We start from the raw sequence: 15,674 nt of genomic DNA, 5'->3' as shown, positions 1-15,674 counted from the left end.
AGAATATTTCATTTTAGTGACTCTAATGTTGCAACTTTTGTCACTTGAATGTTGATATCATTAAGAAATGGTATAAACTATATAATCTGTGTTATCTATGTAAGGATATTATATAAATATTGTGAATCACATCACATTTTTCTCCAATCATTTTGTCCAATAAAATTATAGTTTGATTATAATAGTTAGTCTAGATCAGGCTTAGCCAACCTTTTGGCTAGCCTGGGCCACATTGAGTGAAGAGGAATTATCTTGGGCCACCTATAAAATATGCCATATAGTTAATGTGTATGAAAAACAAACTTCATTTATTTTTTTGAGGTCTTATGGAGTCACATTATTAGTTGTCCAGGGCTGCATGTGGCCCATGGGTCATAGGTTGGACACCAGATTGTTAGATTCTCTGATGAAGTACAATGCTTTCTTTAAAATGTTATGCAATTATTATGAACATGAAACATTTAGTTTCTCTTCCGTAAGCAAAAGAGATGTTGAAATGCTACTTTGAAAAAAGGAAACTACCAGAAAAGAAAAACAGAAAGAAACAAATGATACTTCACCAGAAACTGATCAACATGCAAACTGTATGGTTACACTATCAACGCTTCTCTGGAAGATTGCATTTGAAGATTCCTGTAGTTATGAAAAGTTTTAATTGGCAGTGGTGGTAACATGGAGTAAAAAGCTTAATCCTTCACTACTGATTGTATAGTTTGAAACTATCGTCAAAAAGAAGAAGAAAAATAAATGAGAAGGTGAGCGCTTATTAGTATTTGTTACCACATATTGTTATGTTATGTCAGGGAAAATGTCAATACTTTCAAACTATTTGTATTGCTGTTTTGTGTATGTTTACATGCATGTCTTTGAGTCGATGTTGATTCCCGGCAACTGCCTGGACAAGTCTTTGCAGAATTACAGAAGTGGCTTGCCATTACCTGCTTCCTAGGGCTGAGAATGAGTGACTGGTCCAAGGTCACCCAGTTGGCTTTGTGTTTAACTTATGATCTCCTTGGACTTATCTGAAATGGTATAGGGTTTGCTGCTTGAGCAGGAGGTTGGACTATAAAGAAGACCCCCAAGGTCTCTTCCAACTCTGTTATTCTGAGAGGTGAATAAAAATCCAATCTAATCATTTAGCTACATGTGTGATCAATCTAATAATTGTAAATTTATTCGCTACCCATCTCCAGTAAATTCTGGATAGCATTCAAAAGTAAAAAAGATATTAAAAACAAAAAAATTAAATCAAAAGACAGCTCGCTCTATTATTTGCTCTAATAACAAAATCCATAAAACGAGAGTCTTTAGACAAATAACAAATATTAACCCCACTGGTGTTGAAGTGAACCCAAGTACATTCCTTATTCTGATCTGACTAATGGAGGTTGAGGATCAGCCTCACAGAATCAGGGCCTTTGGTGTCATGTCTAACTGGTCTGATCTGGAATTGTCAGAAACATGTATGGAGAATTGCTCTGAGGAAGAGATGGGTTTCTGTCTCTTCTATCTTTTCTCACTTCTCTCTATAAAAGATGATACTGGTCTACGATATAAAGAGAAACTAGAACAGTTCTCTCTGATGGTAGAGAATTAACCTTAGAATTGCGATTCTGCCTTTCATCTGCACTAATCTGGTTGGAGGTTTTAAGGCTAACTATCTTTGGAGAAATCCTGGGAAGTTGAAGGGAATTTGGGAATCCATAGAAGTTTTGTTTTATTTTTGTCTTCTTGTTTCTTTTAATGAATGAATCCAATAGCAAACTTCCTTGGCAAACATGTAGCTCAATCTCCCAGTCTTAGTGATTTTGTGGCAAAACTGCAATTTGTTAAGAAGCAGCAAGGGAGTGTGGGCAAGCGAAATGAAAAAGAATAATTTGGGAATTAATTAAGTGGAGTTTAATTAATTGTACTGAATGTTTTAATCACATATTCAGCAGAAGAAAGAGCAGCAATGGGAAAGTAGCCATCACTCAACAGTACCTTGTTTAAAAAAATCTATCTTGCCCACAGGTGAGTTCTTCAGGCAACAAAGAATATTTAACAGACATGAAGCTCTACAGCATTGCTCTGGCTTTAAGACTCACTGTTATCATCATTGAAGCTCGAGGTAGGTTTTCTATTGATACATTTTACTTTTCACTTCCATCTTTGCTCCTTCTCATTTTTTTTCTTGATAAACAATCAGGAGGCTCTTAGATTAATAGTCAGTTGCAAGCCTCCTCATTATTACTGAAAAGACTATATCCTTACCTGATAATGGGAAAGTCATTAAGAAAAAAAACCCCAAACCATTATGTCCATGGGGTAAATTGATGCTAAATATAGTCTAATTCAGTCACTGGAATTCTTACTCCATTCCATTCTTCTTAATAAATCGTGCCATAAAGAACTATGTGAGATTCATGCTTGGAAAGATTCTCATTCAGTTTGAAGTCACACCAATTCTGGCCAATACAAATATTCCTTCTTCAGTAGAGACCAAAACTTGTGTCCCCTCATGAATCACTGGAAATTAGATGTAAAAGATCTCCTGAAATCCTAGCAATGTTGACCTACCCTGATCTTTGAGGTATTGTTGTTTCAAAAATGGTGGCTGAATAGAGAAGACTCACCATCATAGTCCTAATAGCAACATTCTTGAGAATGTTGATAATTCCCTTCTGAGGTGGCGATTACAGAGGGATCCCCTGCCTGTCCCCTGAGACTATTTTGTGCAGCTTTTTGCTGATAAATTGTTCAAATTAACAAAAAACTTGACTGTTTGTGGGTGGGGAGTTAATGTGATAACTGAAGTAATGTCTTGCCATGTGATCTGGAATTCTGATTCTAATGATGCTTTTTGGGATGTCCTCAGTTATTTATGGGCTGGAACCTAGCTCTTAGGTGGAGCTGGAGAAAGTGTGACAAGCTGAAACTGGGAGATTATCAAAACTTCACTCCAGAAAGGAAGGGTGCCAGCAGATTTCAATAGGATTGTAATGGTCCTTTTTCCTTAAGAGGCACTCCTTCAATGTGACTGATAACTATTGCCTAGTGAGGAGGTTTGGAAAAGAATGGAAAGAGGATAGATGTAAACTATCAAGAGAAAAGCATGAGTTGGTTGACAGCTTATCTCATAAATGGCCATTTAGCCCAGTTAGAAAGAAACTTCAGAAAAATCTTTTTAAATAATTCAGAGAAATTCCACCTTAATTAACATGCTATAAACAAAAGTGGGAGATGTCTTTTATAATTTACAATATTATCTATCTTAATTTAGTATTAAAGTTATCCTACTGAAATCTGTATAATTCTTGCTTCCCTGATCTTGCCCACCTGCACGGGGTTTGACTGTACGATTGCCACAATTGATAACTTTAATTGGGATCTGAGATCCCATCTGTGCAGCCTATAGTATTCCTCTGGACCAAATGCAAAGGCTTGAGCTCCTGCTTTAGTGGGTAGTTTAAAATGGTGGTTGTATTGGACAGAGGGGCCTAGGTAATCATTTCTTTGTGGGGTACTGTAGGATTTCTCCCCCTTTCCCTCAACCGCCAATCTTCAACATTAATATGAATGTACTTAGAATGTCATCTGAAAGTTCAGGATATAGTACCATTAGTATGCAGATGATATTTATGTGTACACACTTGTCCTTGGAAATTACCAGAACTGAATGGGACAAAACAGGCTAAATCAGGACCCAAATAGGATAGCATTGCTGCTTTGTTCAGTGATGTGCTTTGCCAATTCCAGTTCTGTCTCTTGAAAAGAAAGCTCGACCCTTCAAGAAGCTAGACTGTAACTTGAAGGTTCTCCTAAATTTATGGCTACTATTGGATGGGCAGGTGGACTCTCACAACATCTTTGTCTAACTTTGGATGGCTTGCCAGTTGCAGCCCTACTCGGAGCAAAAGAGACCTTTGATGACAACTCGGTCCATTGCAATTACCTGTATAGACTACTGCAAGATTCTCTATATAGGGCTGCCTTTGAAAACCATCCAGAACATTAAATTAGGGCAGAATTTGGTGGCTGATTTATTAGCTGGCATTCCTCACTTTGAGCATATTACATCAGTGTTATGAGCTCTGTATTGGATGTCAATTGGTTTCTGGATATAATTCAATATGTAATTCAATAAAGCTTACAAAGTTTGGCACCTGGATACTTCCAGGGCTGTCTTTTTTGATCAGAATCAAGCTGATATAATCTTTGCAGAATGTTAGTTTCCCACTTTTGTGAAGTAATGGGTAAAACTGCAGTAATGTGCTCAGAATCATAGTTTCTCAGTAGAAGCACCTGTGCTTTGGAACAGTCTCCCAATAGAGACTTGAATCACCTCTGCTATTATTTGGGAAGTTATTGAAATGGACCTCTTCAAAGGGTGCGTGGAAATTTAGATGCTCCTGCCTGTGTTTGGTCAATGGAAATTATGTTGGACCACCATATTATATTACAGGGTTATTTTGTTTCTTAAAGATTCTTTTAATGTATTTAATCTGGGGTTTTTAGCTTTATAACATGGATGTTTTAAACATATTATTGTATGTGAATGTTAATTATTGGGATTCTGTCTAGATTACCGTGGTGTTCAAATACAATGAGTAAATAGAAACACGACTTATTTTTATGGAAATTAAAAGAATGAAGCAAGTTCTCAGCTTCAGGGGACAAAATATTTTGACCAGCCTTACCAGCCCCTCATCTTTGGTACACTTTTCCTGGTTTTCTCCCAGCAGGGCTCCTACCCAAAACATCCTACAAGGTACAGAGACACACTCTTCTCCACACTTTGCCATTTACACTGTTCGTGAGAAGCCTTCTACTGTAATATTTATGCCTACAGTAATGAGCAATTTGTCCAATTTTGTGTCCCTTCTCTTGGGATGTCTATGTGAACTTGTCATGTCCAGTTACTTGTACTGTTCATGTTATTTAAGTTCACACTCAGATAAGAATGTTAACATGCATGTATCCAAACATAGGCACTGGCTTTTCAATTTTGGCAGAAAGAAGCTCATATAATTTGAAAGATGCAAACTCTTCCTCCCTGTTGAATTTTTAAAAAATTATGGCTACACAAGCCTGGAGAAGAGCAATGATTTTTACTCCACTGGTGGCTTTCTGTGTGCGTGTGAAAAGATGTATTTGTATGTTCAGAGCTGGTGAAAAGGTTTGCATTCTAGGCATCTTTTATCAGTTAGGAGATTGGTGTCCTTGCTGGTTCATACAAAGCCCTTGGTCAACAACTGGAAAATATTAATCAGATGAGGGATGAATTGGATTCTAAAATTGAATGCTGCACAAGCACTTAGACCATCCTCCAAGGTTCTGCTCCACATGCTCTCTCATGCTTAAATATGGGCAGGGACAGCTAGGAGCAAGCCTTCTCAGCGATGGCATTCCCTCTGCTTCTGTGGCATACATGTTTATTTTCCCCAAGTCTTTTGATACATTCAACTTATTCTTCTTATCAGTCTTTATGCTTATATTTACCCTGGGTCTTTATGTTTTTTCTTTCTGTTCCGTTTGAATTTTAAAGGGCAATTTTAGAATGGAAAAACTTTGTGGGATGGTATAAAAGTAAACAAAACTTAAACACTGATTACTTCATTACCTCAAAACTTATAACTTTTCTACTTTATGACCTATATCAAAGATTAGATAATGATGTCTCTAACACAATTTCTATAAAATAATTAATCAATTGATTACTTGACTTATTGTTTGCTTGATTAGTGAGATTAGTGTTTAATGCAAATAGTGTGGTTACTGATCAGTGTAAAAGATTAGTGATTTGTGTAATTTAATTGATTAGTAAAAGTAGTGATTTAGTGAATTTAATTGACCAGTGTGATTGATGATTAGTGTAATTAATTGATTAGGTGATTCTTGTTTCGTGAAATTATTTGACTAGTGTGATTATTGTATTTGATTAATTGGTGTGGTATTGGCTATATTGATTACCCAAATATTTTTTCTGATTGAGCAATTTAATCAATTCACCATCTCAACAAACCTACCATGCAGGGGAAAAAAATCCAATGCCAAACCACAACCCAAAGAGAAAGAAATCCCCACCAATGAACCACAAGACTCTTGCACATGCTTTATATGTAAAGAAACTCTAAAGGATAATGAAAATTCCACCAAATGTTCCCTATGTGACAACTACGCTCACCATAGCTGCTTGGGATTACCCAAGCAAATGACTCAATTCCTAGAATCATCCAACCATGCATTTCCATATTTCTGTTCACCATGTAAACCCAAATTGGACAAATATATTGCCCTGTTTGATAGAGTTGATACCATAGAAACATGAATAACATCCCTTGATACCATAGGAGCATCTCTGGACATTATAAAAGCAAGATTAACTAACCTTGAAAAGAAAGACTCAACACAAAAAAATGAACCTCCACTTAGAGTCAAATAACCTACTCTCCAAAAAACAATTTGGTTTCAGGAAAAAATTGTCCTGCAATCTTCAACTCCTACACTGCAAAAACATATGGCATGCATAAATGCACCAACGTGCCTAGCGTTCCTGTCCTATTGTTTCTTTTATTTCTTTTATTTTTCTTATATGTATCCATCTTTCATAACTATGTTTTTACTTATACTTATTATCTTGTAAGCAATTGACAAACCAAAATAAATAAATAAATAAATAAACTTTACTTGACCAGGGTATAGCTATAGATGCAATTTACATAGACTTCTGCAAAGCCTCTTACTCATATTTATACTTATGCCTATTATCTTGTAAGTGATGGACAAATCAAATAAATAAAATAAAAATTCTGGATATGTGCTTGTGTGTATCTAGACAAGCCCTCTAAATTAATAAAAAGCTTTCTGTCTTTCTCAAAATGGTGCACTTGAAAAACAGGCAATTTGTATTCCTTAATAGTGCTTAAATACCCAAATAAATAACATTTAAAAAACATTTATTTTCATTTCTTGTCATTGCTGTTTTTGCTCTTGTGGAGCAAAACCCGAGATAGCCCTTTAATGTCTTCTTCTTTTCTTTTAGAGAGCCGACTGAAGGAATCCTTGAGCTGTTCCAATGACTACAAATCACATATGAACTGCACCTGGTCTGAGCCTCGGGAGGGAAATGCCTTTGTCAAGATGCACCTTTTCCACAAACATAACCATTCGTGAGTGGCTGAGCACTGATTCATTTACAGGAATTTGGGTGCACAAAAAAGAAAAGGCAGGGCAAAAGAGGATTTCTAGAGGGGTGTAATGCTAAGGGACAGGAGCAGGGATGGGATCCAACTGGTATAACTACCAGTTCTGTTGCTCTGCATTACAGGTGCATGCGCGAGTCACGCAAGTCATGTGAGTGCAATTTATGACCTGCTGAGCTGCCCAGACAGCTGAGCAGTGCTGCATGCAAGTGTGCAGTGGTTGGAAAAGCCCCCTTTTCCTGCTTTTTCAACCACAGCTGTGTCGCACAAAGCAGCTGTGGTTGAAAAAAGCAGGAAATAATGGTCAGGTAAGAGCCCAGGCAGGTGGGTGGGCCAAAAGAGCAGCAGACATAGAACCAGTTCTCTGTCTGCTGCTCTTCAGAACTACCAGTTCTACAGAGGTGGACAGAACCGGTAGAATCCCACCCCTGGACAGGAGCTTGTGAAATAGATGCAACTCGCAAAAGGGCAAGTTAGAACTGTATCTCCACTGGTGCTTCACATGTTCTTATGTTCCAATGTCATTCTTATTTGTAGGAAATAATTCATTCAAGTAAATAATTAACAATCAAAAAATTAAACATTCTGTACTTTGGGAGAAAAAAATAGAGAATAAATGTTAAGAGAAGTACCATTTAAACATAAATTATGTATTTTTAAAAGAAATCTGCCCTTTCAGATAGTGTCAAGAGGGAATAGATTTATGAGTGAATGCTTAGAAAATTACCACTGTGTCAGCTTGGCTTTCTGAAAGTTATTTTTCCCCTGAGAAAGAGGAAAGAATTCTCCTAGCAAGGTTTTTCTTAGTAGTTTTCTTGTAGGGTTTAATTGATGCACAGGAAGACTAGAAGACATCAGACTGCAAGCGATAGAATTAAAAAAGGAAAGATGGGGCACTTATGGACTCACTAGGACATGCTTTTCACACATTATAATTTATCTCTGGGAACTTTGCTGAAATTTTCTTCTCCCCAAACAAGAAATCTCAATATAATTCCTTTTTAAATATATTGAATGAGAAATATGGAGGGGAGAGGAGGAAGAGGAGGAGGAGGAATAATTTTGGCATAGAATTATGCAGACATGTCATAAGCACAAATATGGTGGATACATTTATCTATTCTAGTTTAAGGGTTTTTCCTTATGGCTAAGTTAAAGTGTTACATACCTCAACACTAGTCAATATATACTTTTACGCTCTCACTGGTGACCTCTGTTCTGCCACAATTGATCCTGGCAAATGGTCTGAGCTATTTTTTTTTTAAAGTCATATAAGAAATTTCAAAAAAGGATTGTTTGATTTGCCAGTTTAGTTTTACTCCTTCTAAATGTCACCAGTTGCTCAGAAAATATCTCACCTTTACCTGGGATGTGGAGGCATAGTAGGTGAATTTTCAGAGAAGGTTAAATGAACGGGTTTAGCCATCTGTTAAAATTTGTTCTGGTTTTGAACAAATGTTTTGCATGGTGCATTCAAAAGGAGTCCAAATGAAACCTGATATAATTTCTGGATTAGCTCTGCTAAATTTGTTTTCAAAAACAGCCCAAATAATAACTCATAGGCACAATGAGAATTTTTTTTCATGAAGAAGCAGAAGAGAGCCTGTGGTCTCCCAAAACTTTAACCTTAGACTGTCAACCCATTCTTTTTTTATATATATAAAAATTTTATTTGGGTTTTCACAAAACATAATACAAGTATAATTTCTTTTTTTGAGAATAGCATGGTCCGGAGTTATCACTTCTCCATACAGACACAAATTCAATTTCATATTCATCTTTGTGTTCTATTCTATATCTTATTACTATTTTAACATTTTCTCAATAATTTTTCCTTTCCCTTAGTTTTCTTAATCTTACTTTTAATTATCTCATTCCTTTCTAAATTCAATTACATATATATATTTCTAAGTCTCAATATCTTTCTAATCATTATATTTATACTTTTGTCTGTCCTGTTTCAATTTCATATTTTCTTTTCTCATTAAACAAAATTTTCCCCTGTAGTTACTGATTGGAGTATGACACCTTTGCGTCTTTTAATTTTTATCCCTTCAACTCTTATTTAAACTTCAATTTATGCCTTTACAATTATAACATTCAATATAACACATAACTTCCAGTCAAATTCTGCTTGGTGCATTCTTAAAATACGCACTAAGTTCTTAACGAGAAAGTATATATATAACAATAATAAATAAAATACTTATTCTATTCCAATCCAGCTCTATCATTAATGTTAGTTATAATCTTTAACATCTTTAACATTTCTTTTCAATAGGATATTATACTTCTAGGAACACTTATAATATTTCCATATTTTTTTCATATTTCTTTCATATTCCTCTTCACTTAAATTTTTATAACACATTAATAATAATTAAAATGTTCCCCTCCTTTCCTAATTTCATTCTCTCATTCTCTTTATTTCATTTATTTATTAAACATTACATTACATTACAATGAGTATTTTATCTATCATTTTAATCACACTTGTTTCATATTTTCAAAGTTCATTTCTATTTTTAATATAACAATACTATCTTATGTACCCTTACAGAATCCCCCTTCCAATTAAGTTTTCACCCATTATCTCTGTGTCTTCTAAATAGGTTTATAACCTTAATCCTTGTACATTTTCCCCATTTCTCTATGTCCTGTTTCTGTCCTTTATAATTTCTTTTCCTTTCCCTCTTCCCCCTCTTCTTCTCCCTTCTCTTTTTGATCCCTTCTCTCTCTAATTCTGATTCTCTCTTCTGTAATCCTCTCTTCTGTTTCTTCCTAATATTGTAATTACTTTTCAAACTATTCTTTTTGGGGGTTGTTTTCTCTCCTCGACTCTCCTCGACCCTGCTGGCAGTCTCTGCCCTCTTCACCACCTCTATGGGGTGGCTTAGCCCCAAAATCAGCCAGCTTGGGGCACTCCAGTAGTGAGCACAGATCAAAACTGTGCACAATCGTGGATTTCGGTCTGTCACCAAAGAAGCTCAAACTGGAAGCCCTCAACCCATTGTAAGGGGCATGCATAAGAGCACCAATGTGCCTAATGTCCTCTTTTATTTCTACCCATTTCATGTACTCATAATCACGTTCCTAATTATATCTGTTATCTAAAACATGCTTGACAAAACAAACAAATACATAAATAAATAAACTTTCTTGCTCTCACTTTATCTGCAATTTGTCCAGCCTGATTGCTAGTAAGCTGTTACTCAGGCTGATCCAGGAATCCAAACTGAGGGTGGGGTCAGAAATCTGAAAGGTACAGAAGGAAAGCCTGTGGGAAACAACTAGATTTTCCTGCTGCCCAAAGACAATGGACTTGGAAGATTCCATCTATGGATTGGCGGGAAAAGAGCATGCCTATACCAGTAAAAAAATTACTACTGTAATAATAGCTGATACTATTCCTTGGGTTTACCAGGCTATGCTATCAACAGTATGGTGAGGAAGGAGCCCTGGTGGCACAGTGGTTAGAACACAGTATTGCAGGCTAACTCTGCCCACAGTCTAGAGTTTGATCCTGATGAGGCTCGAGGTTGAGTCAGCCTTCTATCCTTCCAAGGCTGGTAAAATGCAGTGCCAGATTGTTAGGGCCAACATACTAACCTTGTAAATCACTCACAAGAGAGTTGTAAAGCACTGTGGAGCAATATATAAGTCTAAGTACTATTGCTATGGCTATTGCAATGGTGAGGAAAACGTGTCATAGTAAATCCATAGCAAATTCAGTGTTGGGGTAAGAGGAGGAACAATGCAGGTAATCCTTGACTTACAACAGTTCTTTTAATGACCATTCAAAGTTACAATGACGGCGAAAAATGTGATTTGTGACCATTTTTCACATTTACAACCATTGAAGCATCTCCATGGTCATGTGATCAAAATTTGGATGCTTGGCAACTGACTCCTATTTATGATGGTTGCAGGGTTACCTGGCGTCATATGGATCACCTTTTGTCGCCTTCTGAAGGCAAAGTCAATGAGGAAGCCAGATTCACTTAGCAACCTTGTTACTAACTTAACAATTACAGTGATTCGGTTAACAGCTGTGGCAAGAAAGGTCGCAAAATGGGGCAAAACCCACTTAACAATGTCTCATTTAACAACAGAAAGTTTGGGCTCAATTATGGTCATAAGTCAAGGAGTACCTGCACTGCAAATTGGTACAGTTCAGGATGACTGCAGACTAATTCAGGCAAGGGCTGGGAGTCAGTTGAAGGAGAACATCATGAGGAAAAGAGACGGTTGGGAAATGTTTGTGCTGCAGTCAGATGAAAGTGAAGAAAGCTCTAAGGCTGATTTCAGACAAAGTGCTTCTTTCTCATTGCTCTCCCCTTAATGAGTAATCTATATTGGGAGACATCTTTGAACTAAGGAGTGCTATTGATTTTGGAGGAGCTGATGGTACGAAGTACTTCTCCTATCTCTGCAGTAGCTACTCAAAAGAGGTATGTAAGAACATGAGATCAAGGCTTGCTGAATTAGGCCAGAGTTCATGAATCCAGCTTTTCCTCTCTCTCAATAGTTAGTCAGATGTCTCTGGGATGTTTTCAAGCAGGAGAGGGAGACATAGCTGTTCCCAAGACTTGTTGGAACTTTCTGTCACAAATTTATCTAATGCCATTTCAAAGCCATTATTGGCTATTAGCTCATTTTTTGGTGATGAATTCCATAATTTTTATTTATGTGCTGCATAAAGAAGTGTTTTTTCTTATTCATTCTCAATCTCTTCACTGGTTAATCCTAGTCATCCCTATTCATTTACTCTTAAACATGCATCATTTAATAAAGCCCAATAATTCTCTAGCCTAACCATTTTTTCCCTAAGCTAATGAATCCCAAATGTTTGGACTGGGTTTTCTTTCCTTTAAAAAAAAAACATTTTTACTATTTTTTTTCTTAATGTAAAATACAAATAGAAATAAAGGCAATGGGGAAAATGGAAAGGGGGAAAGAAAAGAGGAAGAGTGAATAAACTGAAGAAAGAAAAGAAAAGAAGGAAACAAAAAGCAATGACTTCCAATTTCTTTTGGTGCATTAAGATCACAGGTGGTACTCATCAGGTTCTGACCAGTTCTGGAGAACCAGTAGCGGAAATTTTGAGTAGTTTGGAGAACTGGCAAATACCACCTCTGACTGGAGATTTTACAGTATCCTTTCCCTGCCATGCCCACCAAGCCACACCCACAGAACCAGTAGTAAAAAAAGTTGAATCCCACCACTGATTAAGATACATAATGCAGTTATAACATCACATTTTACTAAAATAGTAAACACTAGACATTCCTATAACCATGACCTACTTAGTTGTCAAAACCCAAAATCAAATGTCATCTTTTCTCTCTTTCAAAGAGAAAGTCCAGAAGCAAGTGGAAACGAAACTATTTACATTCTTATCTTATCCCTAATGAATGCAATTAACTACGTCATCTCCACCAGTTCCACCATCTTTTCAATCCATTCTTCTGTTCTGGGAATCTATGCCTCTTTCCTTTTTTGAGCATATATGGTTCTTGCTGCCTTCAATATATATAACAAAGTCCCATTTTCCCCCATAACATTATGTAATAATCCCAAAAGAAAAATTTCTTGTTTCCATTGTAAATCCATTTTAAGAATTTTAAATCTTCAACAACTTTCCCCTTTCCAACATTTCCTTGAGAGAAAGAGAAAGACCTCGGAGGAGAGGTTTTGCTGTTCTCAATGACTGGCTTGATCCCTTCTCCTTCACCTGAAGACACAATGGGCTAACTCTACCAGGCAAAGAGAAATAAAAGGCTCTAACACCAGTTGCACAAGGAAGAAATATTTTCTCAATGCTGTACAACAGTAAAAAATGTTTAAAATTGGGTGGTAGTGGTAAAACCAGCAGTTGTATTGAATATTAAGTTGAACAGATAGATTGTGGTCCAATCAAAGCATTTACCTAAACTGAAGTGTTGTGTTTAGTTCTTTCTGGATGATTACAAATCTTGTTCATCTAGCTCTCCCTACATCATGGATGTCAAACTCAATTGCATCACAGGCTGGATTCTGATGTATTGTGACCTTTTTTGCCTTTGTGGAGCTGGGGTGGGTGTGGCCTGCACGGGACTTATCTGGCCCATGGGCTGCCAGTTTGACAGGCCTGCTCTACATGATTGGAAATCATTGTCAACAGTAGCTTGGAAATTCCATTCAGTTTTACTTATACATAGAATAGAATAGAATAGAATAGAATAAAATAGAATAGAATAGAGTAGAGTAGAGTAGAGTAGAGTAGAGTAGAGTAGAGTAGAGTAGAGTAGAACAGAACAGAATAGAATAGAATAGAATAGAATAGAATAGAATAGAATAGAATAGAATTCTTTATTGGCCAAGTGTAGTTAGACACACAATGAATTTGTCTTGGTGCAAATACTCTCAGTATACATAAAAGAAAAGATACATTCATCAAGAATCATAAGCTATAGCACTTAATGATAGTCATAGGGTACAATAAGCAACCAAATCATACTAGGGAACATGTGTGGGTTTTCCAATGAATATGTACATGTGATCCTGACAGTGTATGCAATCATGCTTCCTTCACCACATATTATTTATAGTTTGAGGAAATACAAGTTGAAGTTCCCTATTGTGGAGATGAGAAAACATAGTTCATTAGCAATGAAGAAGTGGACACCATCTGCCCTTTTGTTCTTTTTAAGAAAATGAAGAAGTGGTGTTTCAGCTATTGTCTTCTGCCTGTTACTCTGAAAGAGGAACTGTTTTCCAATCTGCCAGGGAAGAGGGAAAAAGGAGGGTGAAAGAGGAGTGGATGGTCTTATGGCGATGTAACGTTTCACATATGGAAACCAGGAATATCTATGACAGTTTTCTAGAAGTTGGTAAAAACTAAACTGTAAGGGATTGATTGTTCCACATCAGTAATTATTCTCTTGTGTAATTGTTTACTATAATTTTTTATTATATATATATATATATATATTTATATATATATTTATTATATACTGTAATTGTTTATTATATTCCTTATCCCATGGTCCAGACCACAACTATTTTATGCTGTCTGGCTTGATGGAAGAATTATGGAGAATGTGAAAGCATGCACATTTCTTTATTAACTTTGTTAGTATAATAAAGGTATTGACTTAATTATGGAATTATTCATATTGTTAATGTAAAAAATTGTTGCTTTCCCACCCCCCAATAAAACAAAACTCTGTTGTTTTCAGAAACCTCACAAAGATGATCTGCAATAGCCAGAAAGTAGATGCTGAGATACATTGGCACTGTAGGAGGAATGAAACCAATTTCAATTCCATACTGATTAATACGTTCATTTTCAAACCTGATCGGAAGTTGGAAATCCAACTGAATGTCGACCTCTTCAAGAACAGTATGTATCTGCATATTCATGTGAAAATATTCTGTGTCTACCTTCCTCTAATCAGGTGGAGACCCTCTGACCAATTTTTCTGCTCAAGTAATTTGAAACAATTTTAAAAGGGGACTACCCTGAACACCTGCTGAAAAGGTAGCTTCTGGGACTACTTTGAAGTACAGCAACTTCAGAATGATCACCAACTATAACAGGGATGTCAAACTCATGTCGTCATGGTGGCATCACGTGACATATCAAGACTTCCCCCCCTTTGCTAAACCAGGCATGGGCGTGGCCAGATTGTGATGCATCTGATCTGTGGGCTGGGAGTTTGACAGCCCTGAACTAAAACATCACAATCAAGGGACTTTTTCTTGCAAGCTTAGTTGTTAGGTAGCATGGTAAAAAATTGACAAAATAGAACCCACATCTTATATTCCAAGAATTAGGTACAGATAGTCCTCAATTTATCACCACAATTGAGCCCAACCTAAGTGAAACATTTGTTAAGTGAGGTTTGTCCCATTTTACGATCTTTCTTGCCACAGTTGTTAAGTGATCAATCCAGTTGTTAAGTTAATAATACAGCTAAAAAATGACTTCTCCATTGACTTTGCTTCTCAGCAAGGTCACAAAAGGTGATCCATATGACCCCAAGTATCCCTGCAACCATTATAAATATGAGTCTGTTGCCAAGCATCTGAATTTTGATCACATGACCATGCAGATGCTGCAATGGTCATAAGTGCAAAAAATGGTCAAGACTTTTTTCAGTGCTATTGTAACTTCAAATGGTCACTACATAAATTGTTGTAAGTTGAGGACTACCGATGTAGACACTTAAAACTGACTGCTAAGCACAATGGTGCTCTATCCAGATGAATTGTAGACCTAAGCTTCTCCACTCATTTCTCTCAGACCTACCTTGGTGTTGTGCACTATACTGTTGGGAAATTCCCAGATAGGGAAGGAGGAGGGATCAAGTGGGAGTTAGCCTTGAGTTATTGGAAACCTAGAACTGCTGCACTCCCTAGGTTCCATGGAACTGTAACTGTTTCTAAGGGAAAGTTAGCATTCTGGAGAGTTTCTTCTACTATAGGTAGAACACAATGAAAGTCACC

General features: G+C 36.5%; 1 protein-coding gene across 2 annotated transcripts in view; it reads left to right on the top strand.

The window, feature by feature from the left end:
* Window positions 1-553: 553 nt before the first annotated feature.
* Window positions 554-15,674, top strand: part of CSF2RB (colony stimulating factor 2 receptor subunit beta) — a 36,847-nt gene continuing 21,726 nt past the window's right edge. The window contains exons 1-4 of one of the 2 annotated variants that reach the window (XM_026695746.2): window positions 554-755; window positions 2,014-2,110; window positions 7,025-7,151; window positions 14,405-14,568. In XM_026695746.2, coding sequence (XP_026551531.2) covers window positions 2,050-2,110; window positions 7,025-7,151; window positions 14,405-14,568 — 352 coding nt within the window. In that variant the 5' untranslated portion in view covers window positions 554-755; window positions 2,014-2,049. The remainder of the gene's footprint in view (window positions 756-2,013; window positions 2,111-7,024; window positions 7,152-14,404; window positions 14,569-15,674) is intronic. The other variant, XM_087934822.1, reaches the window with a different exon arrangement.

The sequence above is a fragment of the Pseudonaja textilis genome, chromosome 5 (genome assembly GCF_049901715.1).
Source record: "Pseudonaja textilis isolate UNSWEBS1 chromosome 5, rPseTex1.2, whole genome shotgun sequence".
NCBI classification, from domain to species: domain Eukaryota; kingdom Metazoa; phylum Chordata; class Lepidosauria; order Squamata; family Elapidae; genus Pseudonaja; species Pseudonaja textilis.
The sequence above is the reverse complement of the archived record's forward strand: the minus strand, read 5'-3'. Positions and strand labels throughout refer to the sequence as shown.